This window comes from Brassica napus, chromosome C2 (genome assembly GCF_020379485.1).
Source record: "Brassica napus cultivar Da-Ae chromosome C2, Da-Ae, whole genome shotgun sequence".
NCBI classification, from domain to species: Eukaryota; Viridiplantae; Streptophyta; class Magnoliopsida; order Brassicales; family Brassicaceae; genus Brassica; species Brassica napus.
In genome coordinates this window covers 42,718,249-42,739,590 of record NC_063445.1, presented here as the reverse complement: position 1 = coordinate 42,739,590, position 21,342 = coordinate 42,718,249, and the positions used below count along the sequence as shown (strand labels likewise).

Genomic DNA, 21,342 nt, shown 5'->3' with positions numbered 1-21,342 from the left:
GGGACAATAAGAGACGGTTTTGTGAGACACGTGTTGCCCTTTGGGCCTGTCTCTTTGAGAAGAGAGAGAGAGAGAGTTGAAGATCGATGGCTGAAGGCGCGATGATCCCCAGCAACTGAAGAAGAGAAGCCAGAGCTTCAGGCAGAGGCTACTTCCCTGGAGCCTTTCTTCGATGCCTATCATCAGGCAGAAGCTGAATCCTGGCCTCCAACGTCACGAGATGTCTCTCCTCCGCCTCTTCGAGACTGTCTCCGATGACTACGTCACACTTGCCCTCATCCAGGTTAAAACTTTTGATCCTTGCTCCTCACTTTTCTTGTAGTTTATCGATCTGGGCTTGCGACGTTACTTACGATTTGTGGGTTTCACTAACGCAACTCAGATTAAATTGACTGATGTTACTGATCCCATGGTCAATGAGAAGGTTGCTGATCAGGTGAGCATTGAACTTGAACTCATTTGCATTTTTTGGTTTTGCTGCGTTGTGGGATTTATCAGGTCCTTTAGAAGGAGTTACCCACAAAGTTTACTTTGATATTCAGATCAATGGTTCACCTGAATGAGTTACCCACAAAGTTTACTTTGTTCCCTCTTCTTCATTGGGTTTGTAAGCTCTGTGTTTTTCCCAATTTGTACTTGACTCATGAACCCGAGCCGCTGATTCCTCAGTTTATAACTCATATGCAATGTGGGTTGTTTGGAGAGACAGTAAAGAATTAGCCTAATCCAATTTTTGATTTTATATCTTCCTTGTTGCAGCGGGGGACTTCAGTGCTAGTTAACTTACTGAAACACTTAATGGGTTTATACAGGATGAGCTGCGTGATGTTGTTCTGCTCGTGTTTGCTAACAAACAGAATCTTCCAAATGCCATGAACGCAGCTGAGATCACCGATAAGCTTGGTCTCCACTCTCTCCGTCAGCGTCACTGGTATAGATGAAACATCTCAATCTTCGTTTTGATTTGTTCTCTTGCTTATAATGTTTCTCTGATCAATTTGTTTCTCTTGCTTATAACGTTTCTCTTGCCTAACCGCAATTTGTTTAATTTATTTTCTTCTTATATATGTGCAAGTTGTAATACTTTCTTCTATGTTCTTGTGGCTTGATTCTTGCAGGCGTAGAGGGAAAGATTGTGGTTGAGCTGATTTTGCTGGGCAAATCTGGATGCAGGTGCAAACATTATCTGATTTTTTTTTATTGTTCTGTTCTTTTTTTTTTGGTTTCGGGTATGTGAATTTGATTTTGTGATCGTTGTTCTGATTGTGCAAGGAGGAGTTTCTTGCACGTAGAACATAGAAACTACCTTTTTATATAGTTTGTAATCAAAGATTTACTCTACTTATTTCTGCTTCACGTTTCATTGTTGAGATGATCTTGTTCCCTGTCAAAACATGTTGAGCATAACAAGTTCACCTTCTCTCATTCTCTCCAAACAAAAGAAGCAAACACATTTTGATCAAATGTTTGTCTCATGTTCTATCCATCTCACCAAACAAAACGACCAAACACATTCTGATCTAAACAAGTTCATGTTCTCTCCTTCTCTTGATCACAAATTTTAATCACAAAACTATCAAAAACAATTTCTATATGGCTTCTTCATCGCAAAACACTTTATATTGATCAATTGATGATATATTTGATCAATATTTTGATCAACACTTTGATCAAACTTTTGAGAATTTTACCATTCTACCGATATCCCTACTAATCTTTCTTTTTAAGTTTTATATTTAAATCTATATTTAAAATGTTATCTTTTATAATGTTTTATTTAATAATAAATTTTATCTTTAATTAAGACACATATATATATGCAATGCACCTAAATGCACTTTAAATGTATCTAAATGGAAAAAATGAGAGCTAAAATGATTGCTAAAACCATGAAAATACACAAGATATCAACTCACAGATTTGAGAAATGACAATATTCTTGAAATAGTATTTATTTTATGTTTCAATGTAGAGTTTTAATCTTTCTTCTAGGTAAACCATATACATAAATCAATTAATGCTAGACCAAAACTGAAATCATATTTCTGATAAGGGATTCTATAACACAACATGACGGTATTCCGGCAAAATTGTGCTCGTATATACATTGGAGTGTTTGCTTCTTCAACATACACACTCCTATGAGTATAAAAAAAAAGTAGTGGTTACTAAATACAAAATGGTTGTGTTCTTTGAAGTCTGAATTACTTCCATATCTCATTTTTCAAATGCCACATGTCATACCCAATTCCATTGAATTTAGTTGATATTTGTCATATATATCTAAAATTTTACAAAATAACTTAAATGAAACTATTATTAATTAAAATAGAACATTTTTAAACTCTAAATTTTACATTTTAAAGCTTTATATTACTTAAAAAATATTAAAAATAATAACAAATGTTGTTAACAAAATATATTTCAACTAAACCATAAAATAAGATATATAAAATAGAACACAAAACATCATAGTTTTAGATATACATGTTTTTAAGTCGGGTACAAATCGAATCTTATCGGATCGGGTTTATTCGGGTCGATTCTTTTCGGATCCGGGTCTATTCGGGTCGGTTCCTTTCGGTTCCGGTTCTTTCGGGTAAAAAAAATTTAAACCCAAAAGGTACTTGTAAATTTTTGGTCTGGTTCCGAGTCGGGTATTTTTTGGTCTGGTTCTGGTTCGGGTCTTCGGGTCTAGGTTAAAATGCCCAGGACTAGCTAAAACCATGAAAATACACATGATATCAACTCCCCCAAACTTGTCATTTACTTGTGCACAAGTAAACTTTCAAGAACGCATAGGAGGAGAGGTTTGAAAATAGGAGCTCATAACCAAAAAAGACACTTTCTAGCCTTCAACATGACATCCTAAGAAAAGCATATCAAATAACATGAACAACTCTCTTATTACACTCTAGCTTCTCAAGACCTATCATTACTTTTATATTCCGCTACACAAGTTATAATGTCATTCAATCAACAAGTTCCTTAGCCAACCCTGACATTCATTTAAACAAACATAGACTGTGAATTCTTGCAAATGGAGATTTAATCCTAATTATTTGGTTTGGTGAGTGAAAATGGTCTATTGTGAAGAAAAAGAGGTTTCAAATCCATCTTTTATGTGACTTACACTCAAGAATGGGAACAACATCATCACACAAAATTTATCTAAGAAAAGGAGCAATTCATGCATACAATGCTTTGTTCTCATCATTCTACCATTTTCCTAAATGATTTTAAATTCTACCTTTGTTTTTCATCACCCCAAAACCCAAAGATACACTCACTTTCATCTCTCACCCAATGAACACTCTTTTCTTTTCTTTGACTCAACCACTAGGGACTTTCTTTCTTTGATTCTATTTAGCTCAACTCTTTTCTTTTCATCCCCACTCAATTATTCTTTTTGTTTATAATTTCTTTTCTTTTCTTTTCTCTTTTTTTTTGGGTTCTATTGACACAACTAGAGCTTTTTTTTTCTAATTTTTCTTTGTCCCTAGGGATCTCTTTTCTTTGAACACTCTTTTTGGTTCATTTCTTTCACTCAGTCTCTCCCAATTTCCAAGATCAAAAGAATTGAAGCTCATAAACCCAACAACATATTAAGTGCTAGCTCAAATAAGGTCCTAATGCTAGCCAAAGATAAGAACAAACCACTGTCGCTCCTAGTACTCAAGATTTTGAACATGACATGCTATCAATAAAAGGCCTTACTCAATCAAATTAATGTTGGATTCAAAAGATGGTGAGGGTTAATGGGTATGGGAGTGCCATTTGGGTTAACAAAGATTGTACAAAGAGAGAAAGATAACCCAAATGTATATAATATCCATGGTCAAGTATGCAAATGCTCATATTCAAGAGATATTAAGTTCATTAAGCCTTAGTTCATTTGGAGTTGGTTTCAAGAACAATGCCAATCATCAAGCAATCAACAAGTTTCAAGAAGAGTTTTCAAGGCTCAAAGCTTACAAGCTTTTTCAAAAGATGTTCAACCTACTTGATATGCTTAGCTAGGGTGTTAAATTCAGTTATAGACATGTGTTCTTTACAAGGTTTCTCCCAATTCATGAATACAATCTAAATGCTTCTAGACTCAATGCTAAAGATGCAAATGATGCAACTAAATGCTTTTTTTTTTGTGATTTTCAACAAAAATCAATTTTGGTGGTTTTTTTTAATACAAATAAGTATGCAATGCAATGCATGAGACTCATGGCAAGTAAACAAAACAGAAAATGATGTGAGATAGTAGACTCTCCCCCAAACTTACTTCACACAGTCCCTTGTGTGAGAATAAGCTCAAAGAAGAGATCTAAGGGGAATAAATAAACATGAAAACTAAATATGTACACGGTTAGAGGGACACTTACTTGGACTTATTGGCTGAATTGAGTGGTAGAGGACCCTTGGCCTCAGATTTGTTTCACTTGTAGACACGGGCTGAAGCGGAGAAGTGAAGGAAGGTGTCTGGAGTCACAATGGATGGCCGCCTTTCTTTTCTTGTCTAGTGCTAGACTCAACCTGAAAAGCCTCAACCACACTTATTAAATAACCTGAAAAGCCTCAACCATACTTATTAAATAACCTAAAAAAGGAAGATAAAGAAATATATATAATGGATAAACATGAGATTTCATCCCAAGTGAGCTTGTTTTAAGTTTCTAGCTTGACTTTGTGTATTTGCTAATCATAAGTATCAAAAGGTTAAGTCAATGCACCTTTGGTCCTTTTCCTACAAGAACAAGAAACAAAGTGTGAAAAGGAGCACAATATTGTCCATAGAAAAGAGACAGATTTTTCATCAAATAGCTTCACTATAGATCTATCATCAAAGAGCTTGAGGTTCAAATGGTCATGAGAATCAAATGCATGTGGTGGAAACACGAAGTCAGCTACATGCTCAAACGAGGTTTTAATAAAGTAATCAACTCTATCTCCATCAATCAAATAAAACACAATGTTCTCATTCTCATCATTGTCTTTGACAAGGGGGTTTTCTATCTCAAGCAAGATCTTATCCACATCAAGTTCATCCCCTAAATAAGCTAGTTCAAGAAGAGGTCTAGAATTCTCAAGCATTATAAATTCGGATTCAAGATCAATTGAAGCACAAAGATAGTTCTTATAAAAAAAAATTTCAAGATTAATACTAACAAGCTTTTCTACTCTCAAGTCATCTAGTTTTCTAGTTTCACATATCAGGTTAAGACATTCATTGATGAGCAATTGAGTATTCAAATCAGAGGCAATATCTTCAACACAAGGCAAGCAAATATTCTAAAATTAAAATTCTAAAGTCGGATTGCATATACCTTCTAGCTGAGTTGGTGGAACTCAATATATTACCTCTTTAAAGTTAATAGCAACATCAATCTCATACATTGTAAGCTCCCTTCCTTCAAGCTCTGCTCTATCCCTAATAAGGTTCACCCGGATCTTTCGTCCCAGGACTTTATCTGACACCCACCGGTTCTCCTTCTCTCTCCAAAGCCGATATAACTCCACTCTCTGCATCCCTAATAAGGTTCACCCGGATCTTTCGTGCCAGGACTTTATCTGACACCCACCGGTTCTCTTTCTCTCTCCGACGCCGATATAACTCCACTCTCTACTGTGAGTGTATGCTTGCATCAAAGGGTGGTGGCTCCACATATGGCTCATTTTCAATGCGATCTTCAAATGTGTCTTCCTCTTCTTATGGCAACTCAAAGTAGCTCGAAGCCATCACTGCAAATAACAAAAGCTAAAATAAAAAATTAGTAACTATTCAAAGCAAAACAAAGCATAAGAAATAAAGCTTAGTCTCAAGAAATTTTGAAATCCTAATAACAAATCTACTTAGTACCCCGGCAACGGCTCCAAATTGATTACTGCGTTTTAGCACATGTCAATTAACCTAAGTGCACACTACCACAATTGAATGGTATATCGATGCAGCACTTTAGGATCGAATCCACAAGAAACTAGTGATCTATAACACTAAGAATACACAAACTTTCCTAATCTAAGCAAACAAGAAGATGGATGATTTGTAACAACCTAATATCCTAGAAATATAAACAAGGTGGTCTCAAATCCAATCAAGAAATAAGTGCCATAATTCAATCAAATGCTAAAGATATATCCATTGGCAATGATAATTGATATAAGGTGATCAAGGTTCAATCTAGGATGTTCAAACAAAACAATCAACAAGTCTATAAGTCTAGATTTCATTCAATATAGATTAATCCACGGTCGTGGCAAAAAACCCAATGCTAATCATGAATTAAACATCAACTGTCGTTGGCCTAACGCAATCAAGCATGCATGAATCACAAGTTTACTAACCACTAAACATCTCGGGCATCAACTGTCGTTGGCCAAATATGTAAAGGACAATATTAAGTTCATTCAAGCATTTTAACAAACACATTCCGGGCGTAAAATAGCTTAAGGTCTAGTTGAGAGTGATCAAGTCTAATCTAGCATTAAGAACACTTACCAAGCATAGAACACTGTTAATCAAGCAATAAACATCCTAAATATCCACCGAATCACCATAATCTATCTAACCCATGAATCACAAAGTCACTACTCACTAATCTCCATGAGAAACCTTAAACCCAGGTAAGGATCACGGCTAATCATGTTAATGAGCAAGAGAACACACAAATATAAGATGAAGTACTTCCTTAGATTATCAAAGGATTCAAGCTTTTACAAGTTTAGACAAAGTCTTGAGAGAAAGTGAGATAAGATCTAAAAATTAGGTCTAAAGAGTATTTATAGTGGTCTAAAAACAAGCTGGGTCGACCCAACAAGCTTGAGTTGTCCCAAGATAATTTGGGTAAAAGTTGGTAAAAACAGAGTTGCAGATTTTTCCAAGTGGTTCAGCTACCTTTTGACATGTACGGAGGCCGGTGCACAAAGGCCGCTGTGAGCACCCACCTGGCTTTTGACATGTACGGAGGCCGCTGCAAAAGGCCGATGTGGGTGTTAGCACGGTTTGCAGATGACATTTTGCTTGCAGCAGTACACGACACCGATGCGTCTTCCCGATTGAGAATCCAAAAATTTGCATTGCACCATGCCGCTGCACCATACTGCTGCAACACTTTGGCTCCAATTCACTTCACGACCAAAATCACTCTTTTTGCCTCAAATCAAACTCCAAATGCTCCAAACTTACAAAATGGCATCTCCAACACCTAATAAGGACAAATGTATATGCAATGACCATAAATTCACTTTAAATGCATCTAAATGGACAAAATGAAAACTAAAATGATTGCTAAAACCATGAAAATACACAAGATATCAACTCACAGATTTGAGAAATAGCAATATTCTTGAAATAGTAATTATTTTATGTTTCAATGTAGAGTTTTAATCTTTCTTCTAGGTAAACCATATACATAAATCAATTAATGCTAGACCAAAACTGAAATCATATTTTTGATAAGGGATTTAATAACACAACATGACGGTATACCGGCAAAATTGTGCAAGTAAATACATTGGAGTGTTTGCTTCTTCAACATACACATTCTTATAAGTATAAAAAAAAAAGTAGTGGTTACTAAATACAAAATGGTTGTGTTCTTTTGAGGTCTGAATTACTTACATATCTCATTTTTCAAATGCCACTATGGATCCTCTCTAGTATGATTGCTTTTTTTTTATCAGCAACATAAACATAATCATGTAGACTCTGCAAACCAAACTGGTAGCTCCGCATCCATTTGGACAACAATAGACGATTGTTTTCTTGCACTGCGTGCAAGACTGTCCGCCCTTGAATTTAGCGTCCGTGGTACATGAATGAGCTGCTCTGAGCTGTGAAAACTTCTCTCCAAATCCTTTATGTCTTCTAAATAACTTGCGAAGGCTGGTTATTCTTCTGGTTCTAAAACTATCTTCACTAACTGAGAACAAGTATGATTGCTTAAGCTGCTTCATGTGCACCATTATGCCCTCGGAGATCTATATTCTCCTGCAAGGTCAAATTCCAAGTTTTTTTTGTGGTAAAAGTCAGATTCCAAGTTTATTGTCTTTTTTTTTTTGTAATAAAAAAGAGTTCTAAGTTTACTTTCTATTTATAGCTTTCTTGGTATCAATTTTTCTTAAGAACATTACAACACATAAATCTTAACGGAGAAACATGGATGACTAATAGCATTTAAAGGTAAATATACTCTAACTCAACTCTAATTCTTGTTCTAAACTAGAAATTACTATTTTTCCTCTATAAATAGGTGAAGAAATAATAATCATCTATTTTTCTCTATAATTAAATATTACTATTTTAAAGGAATACATTGGAAAAAACTTTACATATGTTATAGAGTTTCTTGTTTTAGAGATAAAAATATCAAAATACACCTGAAAGTGTGCATCTAAACTATTAAAACAGAAATACAAATTTGAATTGATCTTGACTTTTTTTAATAATTACAATATAATGTCACTGATTTTTCTATCATTTAACTATATTCCTAAACCATTTAAAAATTGATTGCTAACACGTCAGTTACACCTCTTAACAAACAAACATGACGCAAACATAATTTCCAGCTTCAATCATAAAATAATACCAACCTGTTTTTGCTTATATAATAAACCGAATCAGAACAACCAATTTCATAAGCTTAATATTATTATCCACATAAAATGAACCAACTTTTTAATCGGCCAATAAAATGAAACATTTTTAAAATTTTCTAAATATGAAGAATACAACAATCAAGGAAATGTTATTCACCTAAAATTTGATTCCGGTTTTTTGTTAAATACTACCATACCAATCTGGTTGATTTTAAGCAATTTTTAATCACACAAACACAATTTTCAGCCTCAATCCTAATATAAAACCAACCTGTTTACATATAAAATATACCAAATCGGCTCAACCAAAGACATAAAATGGAGATTCTTGTAGACATCTTCTAAACATGAAGAAATTTTAAATTTGAATTCGGTTTTCTGTAAAATGCTACCGTACCAAACCCTTAATTTCCAATAATTTTCAACCACACATACTACTGATATACTAAAACGATAATTTGATTCCGGTGTATAACATTACATTTCCTTGATTTACTAAACCGATAATTTCCAACCACACAATCTAAAACTGTAAACGCAAAAATAAAAGTGAAATCGCATTTCCTAAAATGATATCAGTCCAAATAAAATCTAAACTTAACTAATTTATGGAATATTTCTTCCCTATATACTAGCACAAAAAAATGGACTTAAAGAAATCTTCTAATTAATTCCAATTTCCATCAAAACAATACTCCACAAAGTATCGTATATGGAAATCAAAATGAAAATATTATATGGTTTAAACTATTGCAAAGTATTGTGACAAAATCTAAATATCTAAGTTTAACTATGTTACTAAGTGAAGACCCGCGCCTTGATGAAAACATAAAATGAATATTATATATATATATAAATTACTTTTACATATTATTATTTATTTTGTGTTCATTTATGTATTATCAAATAATAAATATATGGAATAATTGAGAAGTGAGTAACTATTATATATATAATTAAATTGGAGTAAGAAAATAAATCAAAACAATGTTCTTGTTTATTTACAATAATTTTTATTGGTAAATAAATAACAACAATTTATTTATCTTATATGTTATATAATTAAATTTAAATGATATAGATATATGGTATATTTTAATATGAATATTTATTAATTGAGACTTCATACTCATATAATTTTATTAACATTGTATATTTGTTTCACCAAAAAAGTAAACCATTAATCACAAAAATTTCAATGTGAGATTTTAATAATTTTAGTTATATATAAATTATTTAAAAAATTAAATGCAAATTTCAAAATTAGAATATCACAATTGTTTTTCAATGCAAATTTTGAAATTAACATATTTATGTATTTCATTTATGTATATAGTTTAATTTTAATATATATATATATTTAACCTGAATATCTATAAAATAAAATTTTTTATTTACATGATTTTATGATCATTTGTATCTCTTATAACAAAAAAAGTTAAACCATTAATCACAATTTTTTTAATGTGAGACTTTTAACAGTATTAGTAATTAATAGCCATTTTAAAAAAATTTAAATATAAATATAATATTTCTTACAGGATTAATGTGATTGTTTAGTTTCTCTTAAAAATCAACTAGATTTTAACCTGCGCTTCAAACGCACGGGTTTTTTTCCGTTAATAAAAATTTGATATGAATTAGTGTTTTGATTATAATATACTTTATTAAGTTATAAATTCATATTATAATGATGATTTTTTGTTTAAAATTATATAATTTTATCATTTTTTTCTATTGTAGATTTTGTAAGAGTTACATTGGTTGAGTTAATGTGATATAAGATTTACTTAGCATACTTTAGACTAATTTAATAGTATTTGTAAGGGTTTTAATAATTTTTACCAATATTTTCATATTCGACCTAGACCCGGGGACGAACTTACAAATCTGGTGATCTATATATATAATCTAGTTTAGATTTAGTTAAAAACCCGTATTTAAAAACTAAATAACCCGTTAAACTCCTAAAATCCTTCATTACTGGTTGATCCGATAAAAACCCATATATGTTTGATGATATTTGTTTTTAAAATGATTCACCTTTTATATATTTTTAATAGTACATAAATTTGAATAAACTATATGATTTGTTTTCTTTTTTAATTTTGATAATACCTTTACTATGTCATTTAAATTTAATGAAGAAAATGGTGATAGAAAAACTAAAAATCATTGTTAAAAATATCTTTTAGATATCTTTTTCTGAAATATTTAAATAATGTGTTAGGTTACGGTTTGGTTGTTATCTGAAAATATTTCTTTTATTTTAAGATTTTGTTCGCGTAATATTTTGGTTCTTACCATTTTGAAGGGCTAAAAATATTAACCTAATATGGTAAAGGATTCCAAAAATTCTGGTATAAATGTACCTGTGATATTTTCTATAGATTTCTTTTTACTATGATTGGTTTATATTAAGAAAATATTTAGTAAATAAATACTGAGAATATAAGTATATTCTCAAATGTGCAGTTGATGATTTTGAACTTTAATATATTCAGTTTAATCTGCTACAATTATATTTTAAATTGTATAGATCATTCTCATATGTGGAAGACATGAACGTATCGCAGAGAACTTGTTTCAAGGTTTTATCATATCCACTTGAATAGTTTGCTCCACCAAAATCCCTTTCTAATGTAGTATGTTTGTCAATTGTCATCTACATTAGAGCTCTAATATAAGAAAAAAGTAATATGCCATGTAAGCAAATAGTGTATGAGAATGATGTAATTCAAACTATAACTATGAATCAATCTAAATCATGTTGCAGAATTCTAAAAGAATGTAGTTGCAAGTCTGAAATCGTCGAACGTAAATACATTAATAAAGAAAATTGGTAATATCACTTTGACGAAGTATCATTGTGTTTCCCATCAACATGTGTAACTGAACAATTCATTTGTAGAGGTTTGTACTTTAATATTAGGTGAACTTTGATATTTGACTATGATATTATTTCGGTTTCATGTATCATATTAGTCTTCTGATGTTATTAGAATAGAGACAAATTTAAAAATTTACTGGAATAAGTATGTATTACGGGGACAAATGTTATGTGTACCAATAACTGTTGAGCGAAAATATGGGTAACAATAGTAGATTACATATAACGTATAGAACATGGTTGTTTATAAAAAGTTAAGTTAAAAATGAAAGGGTCCAACAATCTTATATAAATAGATTTTTTAAGACTCCTTCTCTTTCAATAGTATAGATACTCTTCGAGGAAGCCGGAAACTCGGGAAATATTTTTAGAGGATATCAGAATTCATCTGGAGTCTATTAAAAATATTTAGAGCATCAGAACGGGAGAGGAAAAATATTTAGGATTGATCGCGGGTCGAAAATATACCGAAAGGACCGAGGAGCTCGAGGTGGCTTGATCTATAGGATAAGAACGTGGTGGCAACTGTCTAAACAGCTGAGTGTCAACAAAAGCTCGAGGTGTCGCCGTGCATGAAGCAGGAACATGCAGCTTGACACACAGAACCACGAGGTGTCATCGCATCTGCAACCGAAGCATGCTGATCGACACGCAGAGGGCGGTGTGTCGTGACACATGCACTCCAGCCATGCAGCATGACATCTGGATGTGAGTGGTGTCCTCTTGCATGTGTGTGAGACATGCCTCACGACATGTGTGCAGCATGTGTCGCCGCGCATGCGACCGGAAGCATGCGGGCTAACACACAGTCGCTCGGGTGGCGCGATATTACTGGTCGAAGCTTTCTATAAATACCAGCACCCTCCCTTCAGTTTCATTCATCCTTCTCACACCAAAATCACTCCAAAACGTGGCTAGAGAGAGAGAAAGTAAAAGAAGTCATTTTGAGAGCATAGTCTTTTCTGAAGACCAATATTTCACTGAAAAGCCGAGTTCTGTCCAATCGAAGATTTTCTGCAATTGTTACGCGGAAGCTCTGCCCAAATCAATCTGTCCAAGAAAGTCTTATTCTTTAATGATCAAGTGGAGGTTCTGTCCAAGATTAGTTTAATTCCATGGGTTCAGTTCAGTCGTAGTTCTGAAGCTCGATACTCCACTGAAAGTCCAAAGAACTGTCCAGAAGCTAAAGAAGGTGCTGCTCGAGTTGAGTTCAGTCCAGACCAGTATCAGGGGAGGTTCTGTCCAATTCAAGATCAGTCCAGACCAGTCCATTCAAGTCGTCCAATGGGTTTTGGCTAAGTCCTCTCCGATCAACCAGCAGCTTATCGGCATAGAACACTGTGAGTTGGCTTGTGTGAATTCCACTTGGAATTTAGGGTAGTTTTGTGAGTTGGCTTGTTTGAATTCCACTTGGAATTTAGGATAGAACAAGTCTACATATAAATTAGAATGGTCACGTTACTGGGTGATAGAGTCCTTAGGGTTATTTTTATTATGGAACCGGACTCAGTTTAGCAAGGGCTAAGCCGAGATGAAAGGAATTAAGATTGAGTTAATAACCTGACTAGGACTAGGGCTAGGATGCATCATGTTTTCTATTATTGCGTGTTGATATGGTTAAGTGCAGGTACCCGTTATCTTTAAAGATAGTTTCATAGCAGGAGGCTAACTATCTGGGTAACGGTTTGATTAAGTAGATTGCTTGTTAGACTAGTTAAATGCTTGCTCGTTTAATTAATCTTGTTGATTGAGGTTAGTCAGCTCTTGGTAAGGGAGTGACTAACTGGTTGAGTTGCTAGAATTAGGTTATTTGGTTATGTGTTTGAATCCTATTGAGTCAGTCATGAGTACATGTTTGGTCAGAAAATCCTACTTGGATTCTAGAGCCAAGTATTTTCCTTAGGAATTGAGATTAGTAGAGTGTTAGGTAACTCGCAAGTGTGTGAGATAGAGTTGAGAACCTCGTGGTGGTTCTACTCTTGGCAGGTCATTGCTTCCTCAAATTGGTACCACTACGCCGGTCGTGGTATGGAAAGTGGTGGGCTCGGTTTAGCTTGGTTGATCACCAAGGCCGAGTGTCACACGTGGATGTGACAGCCCCCGGCGAGTCCGATAGAGGACCGGGGCACGGCGATTCCGATTGAGGACCGTGACCGAGTGATTCCCGAGGGCCTACGCCTGTGTTGTGTAATAGTGAAGGGATTGCCGGTGTCCCTTGTGTGGAGGAAGAATGATTTTGTCGGGCCCAATTAGAGTGTCGTGTATAGTAGAGTATTGAAACCTTAGAGTGAGTGGTAACACCGGAATACGGTGTTAAGAGTTAGACTCGAGTCATAGTTAATTAGTGTCTTGTTATTGTGAATGGTGTGATTAAATTAAAGATTGGTTGTTGACTTGTTTTTCAGGCAGGTTCCCGTTACTTGAAGTTAGATTCATGGCAGGAGGCCTTGTCTAACTTAGTAACGGTCTGATTAGATAATAATTGAGGTTTTTGATTTGTGATCGATTAGTTAGCCTTAGCTTTTATTGCATGATAGGGCTAGATTGATTGTTATTTTGGGTTGTCTGGGTTAGAGTCTAGGTTGCGGGTAGAGGCCGCCAGCTCACTGAGTAATACTAGATTACTCATCCAACTCCGTTGTCCTTTTTGCAGGTCGCTTTAGGTAAGGATGATCGGATAGCTTGGTTCTGGACGTTAGGACCGCCAGAGTAGATTTCATGTCTTTTGTAAACGGTATTTTGTTACATGTTTGTTGGCTCGATTTGGCATTAGGTCGGGCCCAGTCTCGAATTATTCTATGTATGAATATTTCCTAAATCAATAAAGTATTTGTTTTATATGCGCTTCATGAGTACTCATATATTTGACTAGTCCGGTCTAACACAACGTTAGGTCGTGGTACGGGTTGAAAAGCCTTAGTCCTTGATCTAACGGAAAACGCTAACTCTAGGTACGGATTGCAAAGCCTTATGCCTTGACGCAGCGGGACGAGTTAGTGGATGAACTGGTCTAGGTCGTGGAGTAAAGTTTGTGACTCTGACCGGATCGTCCCTAGCCCGTCACATAGCGCTTCTGGACCATGGTGTTGGGTTGGATGGCCAGTCATGTTCTTGTTTAATTGTTGGCTGGCCGGTTGGCTTTTTATCTCCAACCCTTGGTGTGGGTCGTACGTTGGTCATGTTCTTGTTTGATTGTGGGCCGGTGGGTCGACATATGCTTTAGGACGGCTCGGGGGTGTTACATCTTTGGTAATATGTCTGGTTTAGAAAAATCTGCGCATTAATTTATATTTAGATTTCCCTACTAATCTTCATGAACAATGTGGTAGATCTCGTTGACCACTTGAGACTGGTGAATGGACTGTGTCTCCTTGACGCCCCGTCAGCATGCGTCATATTTTGGTACATTTGCAGTCTAAAGAGTATGTGTTTACTGTTATTATGATCACACCCTCATTTACTGCAAAGCTTACTCTCTAGGATAGCCTAATAAAACTTACCCTGTTTTAAATAAACTTCTGCAGTGGACCTGTTATGAAGCTCTGCCTTTGGGACCACGTGGCAAAACACTTTTACAAGAAATTCACATCTAGTTGAGACACTCCCACCGTTCTTTTGGTCACAATTGTGAGCCCAAAAACTGTAGCAGGTAATCAGTTTTTCCATTACCATAACCGACCAACTGTATTAACGTTTAGTGTTTTGTCATGCTATTTGTCATCGGTTTCTACAGTTTGCTTATTATTTTTTCAAACACGTTCGTCATCCAATTTAAACATTTTCCTTGGAGCTTGATATTTAAGCTATCCTGTTTCGCCACATCAACTCTTACTTGAAATAAACTGGGTCGATGTTCCCCGGTTTATGATTCATCTTTGTAAATTATACTTTCATTACCCAAAGCTCATCAGGTTCATATTAAGGTCTAACGTTCATTTAGTTTGCTCTTCACACGGCCTCTAAATCAATGCTTGATTGTTTCAGAAAAATGTTATGTTGCGTTTGGTTGTTCATATCTCATAAGTTCAGGCTGTCTTACGTTGAGTTACGTTTCGGTTCAAAAATATGTGGTCATCTTCGCTTTTTGAAGTTTCAGCCATTCATGAAACAGTACTAACGTTTGTTTTAATGCGGTAACCTAAAACAGGTGATTTAGCACTCAGTTCGATGTCATCCTCACGTGTCTTCATAAACAAAGATATACAGCCCACAATTGATTACTTCAACTGGTTAGTAATTGTAGAGACACCAGTATTGTGTTTGTCAATCCCAATTAGTGTTCTGTTCAGTCTTTCTTGAGTGAGCCTTACTAAACTTATGTTTTGTAAATTGTCTCAGGTTGAGTTCTAATCCATTGATTGCAAAGCGTGTTAATGCAGATGAGGTTATTAGGGTTGAGACAATGACAATTGGGCAGATCTTTGCTTACATCAAGCAGGACTATGCCAAGGTAAATAAAACCTTAACATACCTCTGTAAAAAAAACAAAGCATATCCATGTCATTCACTAGCTTTAAACCTATTGCAGGAAGCTTCTTTCAACTGCATAACCATAATTGATGATGTTCTGCGTGACAGTGCATGGTACTATATTGCCTGCGGCCGGCGGTTGTCACAATAACGCCATCAGAGGCCCTTCTTCGTTGATGTGCGCCAAACAGTGTTCTAAAACGCGCTAGGCGTTCATTACGCGGTAGAAGACTGTATAGTGCCTAGCCGTATAGGCGGACACCTAAACGGGGTATATACGGATATATACTTTTACACGAAATATAAGTATAAGATTAATATATATATATATACATTATTTTTGAAAAAACTGAACATAAATATATTTTAAATCCGATTTTATGTAAAAGTATATAGTTTAACATATAAATAGTTTTAAATTATAAAAATTAAAGCCATTTTAAATATATAAAGATGATACATTTAAAATGATTTTGTAACAATTATACTAAAATCTACAATCATATAAATACATAAAATAGGTGAAAGTAATATAAATAATAACATTAATAAAATATAATAATAATATTAATTGTTTATTTATTTTTAATATTAATGCTTAAAATCCGCCTAGGCGGACGGTGTCCGCGTAGACCACATAATGTCCGTCTAAACGCTATTATTCTCCCGTATTATATAAATCCGCATAAAACACTGTATAACATAAAAACAGTACGGTTGGCTACCGTATAGCGCCTAAACGCCGCCTAGGCGGACGCGTAGACCGTATTTTAGAACACTGGCGCCAAGTGTGGTAACACTAACGTTTCTGGTGTAGCGAAGTATGCATTCTAACCTCACAATTTCCTGTTTCATCTTTCTAGAATTTGATTTTTTGTTTACATTTATTCGCAAGTATCGCGCAGAGATCTCTGTCCACGAAAATACTGACCATGCGGTTTTCGTGCTACTTGGTGATGCAGGAAGTGAGTTGGCGGGGAAGCAGGCAGCATAATTGGTTACCAACTACTTTTAGGTACCTAGCTATCAACTCAAACCCTCTCCCAGTTCACTAAAACTTACTTTATTCCTCCTTTAATTTTTAGGCTAATCAAGAACTTAGGCTGGCCACCAGATGCCTGCTCCCAAGATTTAATTGACACCATTGGGCAAACACATAAGTTCAGGGTCAAGATGTCTAACCTCAACTTCACAGGCAAGATTCAATCAATAACTGTTACTAAGATTTTCTCACCAGAGGTTCTGCCACCTGAGCTAGCTGTAGGAATTCATACCGGTTTATAACAATTCATAAATCAACCTATGAATTTAGTTTGCCTAGATCTCATGCAAATAATGAAATAAATCTAGATCTTAGGGTTCCGAATATACCTGGTTATTCGCAGCGGAAAGATGAATAAACCAAATCGAGATTTCTAGCACTCCAAACGTCGTGCCTCTATTGGTATCCACACGCACACGAACTGGATCGATACATTGATGCTAGTACCGTTGATATCAAATTTCAAAACCTTGACAAACTCTTTTGTCTCCTTAGGGTTTTTTCAAGCCGTAGTGCTATTTCTTATGTTACTCACATAAAACATGAAAGCCATCTAATATAGCTTACGTATGTGACCTAATTCTAATCTCATTAGAATAGTGGACTTAGCCCATTAGTCTAAATCACTTGAGCTCACATACGATCAATGTTGCACGTTACATGTTTACATATATAACTTATATATATGTGTATATTATATATCATATATATAATATAAATATATAGCCCTAAAATATTCATGATCCAATTCGCTTAAGTGTGTAACCCTATAGGATCATATAATATCAGTAATGAATTTTCAATTCATAATTTATAAAAGGTTTCTAGCAAAACATTATAACCACCTAATTAATATTATACGACTAAACTCGACGTTACGACTCTAGCTAGAGTAAGTACAAATGATTTTAGGACATTCCCAACACCAACTCCAACTGAAATCCCACTTGATGCGGAAGATGAAGTTGCTTTGCCTACTGCAAGTGTCGTTGATGGCTTTGGATTCAATGCTGATGATGGGAATGAAAGTACCAGTAACAGGGATGAATCACAGAAGGTTAAGCGTCCTAAACATGGCAACTAGATTTTACGCCACTCACTCCATACATGCTGAGTGGTCGTCTTTTTTTTCTTTCAGTTTCAGTGTTTTTACCGTTATTTAAAACTTTGCTTTGGTTTAATATTTGCAAACAGTTTGATTATTTCTTTAGTCTTTGACTTATATGGATTGCATAATGTGTGTTCCAAAAAAAAAAAGGGAATGCATAATGATTTCCAGCTTTTAAAAGAAACAGATGTTATTTTATATTATGACTGAGGTAATCTGAAATATATGAATCATCTTAATATGTTAGAAATTATGCTTAGTCTGTCTGAAATATATAAAAAACATGCATGTATAAGTAGACTAAAATTGTATATATTAGAGTGTGTCAGATGACTATGCCATTCAAGCATAACTCTTTCTCTCATCGTTTAGATTGATATCAGACACCTCTTCTAAGCCAATAACGTTTAAAACAGTGTTCAAAGTTCACACCCCATCCCTTCGAAAATGAGAAACAAAACCAAAGAAAAAAAACACACCAAAAAGTCACCAGATCATTTTCCAACTCAATATAATTTTTAGAAATTTTTTTTTTTCACATATACATACATTATCTCCTTAATATATTTTGATTACAAAATTTCATTTTGACTTGCTATATAAACTAAACAAATAAAACTGAGCGTAAAATTGTACAACTAAACATATAATTTTAGTGTTTATCTTTTCAGGAGTTAAAGAGAAGATATATATCATTCTTTGATATTGAGAAACATGAAACCATGAATTCCAGGTTGGGTCTAGAGCAGATAAGGTTAGTAAAGGTTTGTGACCTTAGACATCGGTATGGACATAACCTTCATTTTTACAATGAGTGTCTCCACTGCCAGAGTACAGACTCTTCTACTGGTAATTACTTCTCACCGACTCATTTTTCCATTTATGTCAAAAGGTTTGAACCAATCAAGAAAAATAAACTTCGATGTGTGTTTGATTGAAATGTTACAGGTTCGATATTGGCAATGGGAAAGAAGTAAACCTTGTGGAGAAGTGTCTCAATTGAAACTTTAGCTACAATGCATTAAGTAACTTGGTCCGGTTAGTATCTATTTCTTTTTGTTGTCATGATTATGTTTTGTGTATATGGAAAGTCAAGCTTCTGAGGTTTTGTGGAAGACGGGAAATTCTTCTATAAGAACAGTATAGAAACGATTCGAACTTCTTCTATGAAAGATAGTGTTCCACATGAATTTGGGTGCTCAACATTCAAGCTTCTTAGCTGGAGGAGCTACTGTTGCTGCATGAGATTTGTTGTTTAGAATGGTATTCTTAAGGCTGTTTGGCCTTGGTCCATGCTTGGTAGCAATTTTTAATTTTAGTATAGTAGATCATATAAAAATATTGATTGAAGTTTTCACTGTGTTGTGAGTATTGTTAAATAGCTAATAAGAAAATTGTGAAAAATTATGTTCAAAAAGCTTCACAAAATAAATGAGTATTACAAAGGCTTTTAGAAGTAATATATATAAAAAAAGTTGGACAATATCTTATACAAAATATTTTTTTTTTGAGAATATTTTTTAGAAAGTCATGAAAAGATTAATATTAAAATACATATTAACAATCAGACTGTGTATTTGTAATATAATATATAATCTTGCGCGTGGCATCGAGAAATTCATAGCATCTTTAATGACAAAGATTAATATGTCAAGTTAAAGAACTTATTGCAGTTTAAATTTCTTTTCTCCGGAATATCTACAGCTATGTCTTCTTACCAATCACTCGGTTCTTTTGTCGTTCACGAGTTTTCAACAACTCTCAATCTTCAAAAGAGCATTTTTTTCAACCAATACTATGTTGAAAGACCGATTCTTCACTGATTTTTTATACTTTAAAAGAAAAAAAAAGTTTTCCTTAAATCAATTGCATCTGAGACATCAGTTTCTTACAACTGATGTTTTTGTGAAACACTTTGTAGTGTTTTGTAGTATCACTCAAAATATTTATTAAAATCTAAATTATTAGTGTTTTATTAATTGCAACGAACACTTTCTATTTGTCATTCATATTTGACTTACCATATATATCTGATAAAGTGATTTACATATTAAACTTACTGTTTGAGCAACACTACAAAAAAGGTAATGACTGAAATATTGATAAATTTGGAGTTGTGATCCAATTAGAAAAGAGAAAAAAATATAGAGTCAATTAGCTAAAAACTCACAAAAAGTTGGAAATTAGGTAAATACACATGCTGTGACAAGTTGTGTGTCTATCAACAAAGATATCATGGTGTGGGATTTAGGGTATTGAGTTAATTATGGGAAAAGTTGTGTATATGGGATGCAATTTCACAAAAATATATAAGTAATGACTATTTGTTGATTTTTTTAATTGAAACTATGAGTTGCGCCTAAGTTTGGATCAATAGTAATTAGGTTAGAATTTTAATTAACTATTTATTAATTTTCATCTTCATCATCTTATATTATATATTTTATAATCAAAAGACAACCACTTTAAATTTAAGGTTCGAGCATTTTAAATTCAATATAAAATATATTTTTTATATAAATTAATCATAATTTATGTATTTTATATATTTTTTATATTATATGTAAATATATTTGTCCGATCCCGGGCATAGTCCGGAAAAATCCCTAGTTTTTATTATAGTTATAAATAAATAAAAAGACAATTTGTATTATTATTTTTTGAACCATTAATTGATTTGAATTAAATACTCAAAATCATTCTTGTATCTATCTTCACCCTTTTTTTTCGTATTGGTTTATTATTGTTTATGACATGGATCACCATTTGTACTCTCGGATGATGATATTGAATTAACGGTTGAGATTGTTTAGTCTTTTATTCTTTATTTTTAATTATCTTTTCTGATCTAAGAGAGAGAGAGAGATGGGGGATGTATTCAACTGAGAGTTTCAGGTGATTTGTATTAAAATGACAAATCCACTGTTATTGAAACATGAATTTTAAAAACTCATTTAAAATCCACTGTTATTGAATTTGACATTTCTTAAAGTACTCTGAAATCCACTGTTATTGAAAATATTTTAAGCTGTGGAGTTTTAAAGTTTTCAGGTGATTTTAGGGTGTTTGGGTATGATTTCTTAGTTAAAAAAATTAAAACTCAAATCCCATAGTTTTAGGTGATATTCTAGAGTAGTTTAACAAAAGTCACTTAAATCTCTGCAACTTATTGAAATCATCTAAAACCCCATTAAAAATCAAATCACATCAAAATGTTAAATTGAATACATCCCCGGAGTT

At 33.8% G+C, this 21,342-nt stretch overlaps 1 protein-coding gene across 2 annotated transcripts; it reads left to right on the top strand.

Annotated features, from left to right (window-relative positions):
• LOC125582531 (ADP-ribosylation factor 4-like) lies at nt 1-1,404 on the top strand. 2 transcript variants are annotated; one of them, XM_048749275.1, is made up of 3 exons: nt 1-283; nt 383-436; nt 760-1,404. In XM_048749275.1, the coding sequence occupies exons 1-3, from the start codon at nt 173-175 to the stop codon at nt 874-876; spliced, it is 282 nt and encodes a 93-aa protein (XP_048605232.1). In that variant the 5' UTR covers nt 1-172; the 3' UTR covers nt 877-1,404. The 2 variants fall into 2 exon arrangements, with proteins under 2 accessions (XP_048605232.1, XP_048605231.1); XM_048749274.1 differs by having other exon boundaries at nt 21-283; nt 813-1,404.
• Nucleotides 1,405-21,342: the final 19,938 nt, after the last annotated feature.

Coding starts and splice junctions, on each gene's coding strand:
- LOC125582531 (XM_048749274.1), top strand. CDS start 173: ATGCCTATCATCAGGCAGAAGCTGAATCCTGGCCTCCAACGTCACGAG. Junction 284..382: donor TCACACTTGCCCTCATCCAG/GTTAAAACTTTT, acceptor AACGCAACTCAG/ATTAAATTGACTGATGTTAC. Junction 437..812: donor ATGAGAAGGTTGCTGATCAG/GTGAGCATTGAA, acceptor GGGTTTATACAG/GATGAGCTGCGTGATGTTGT.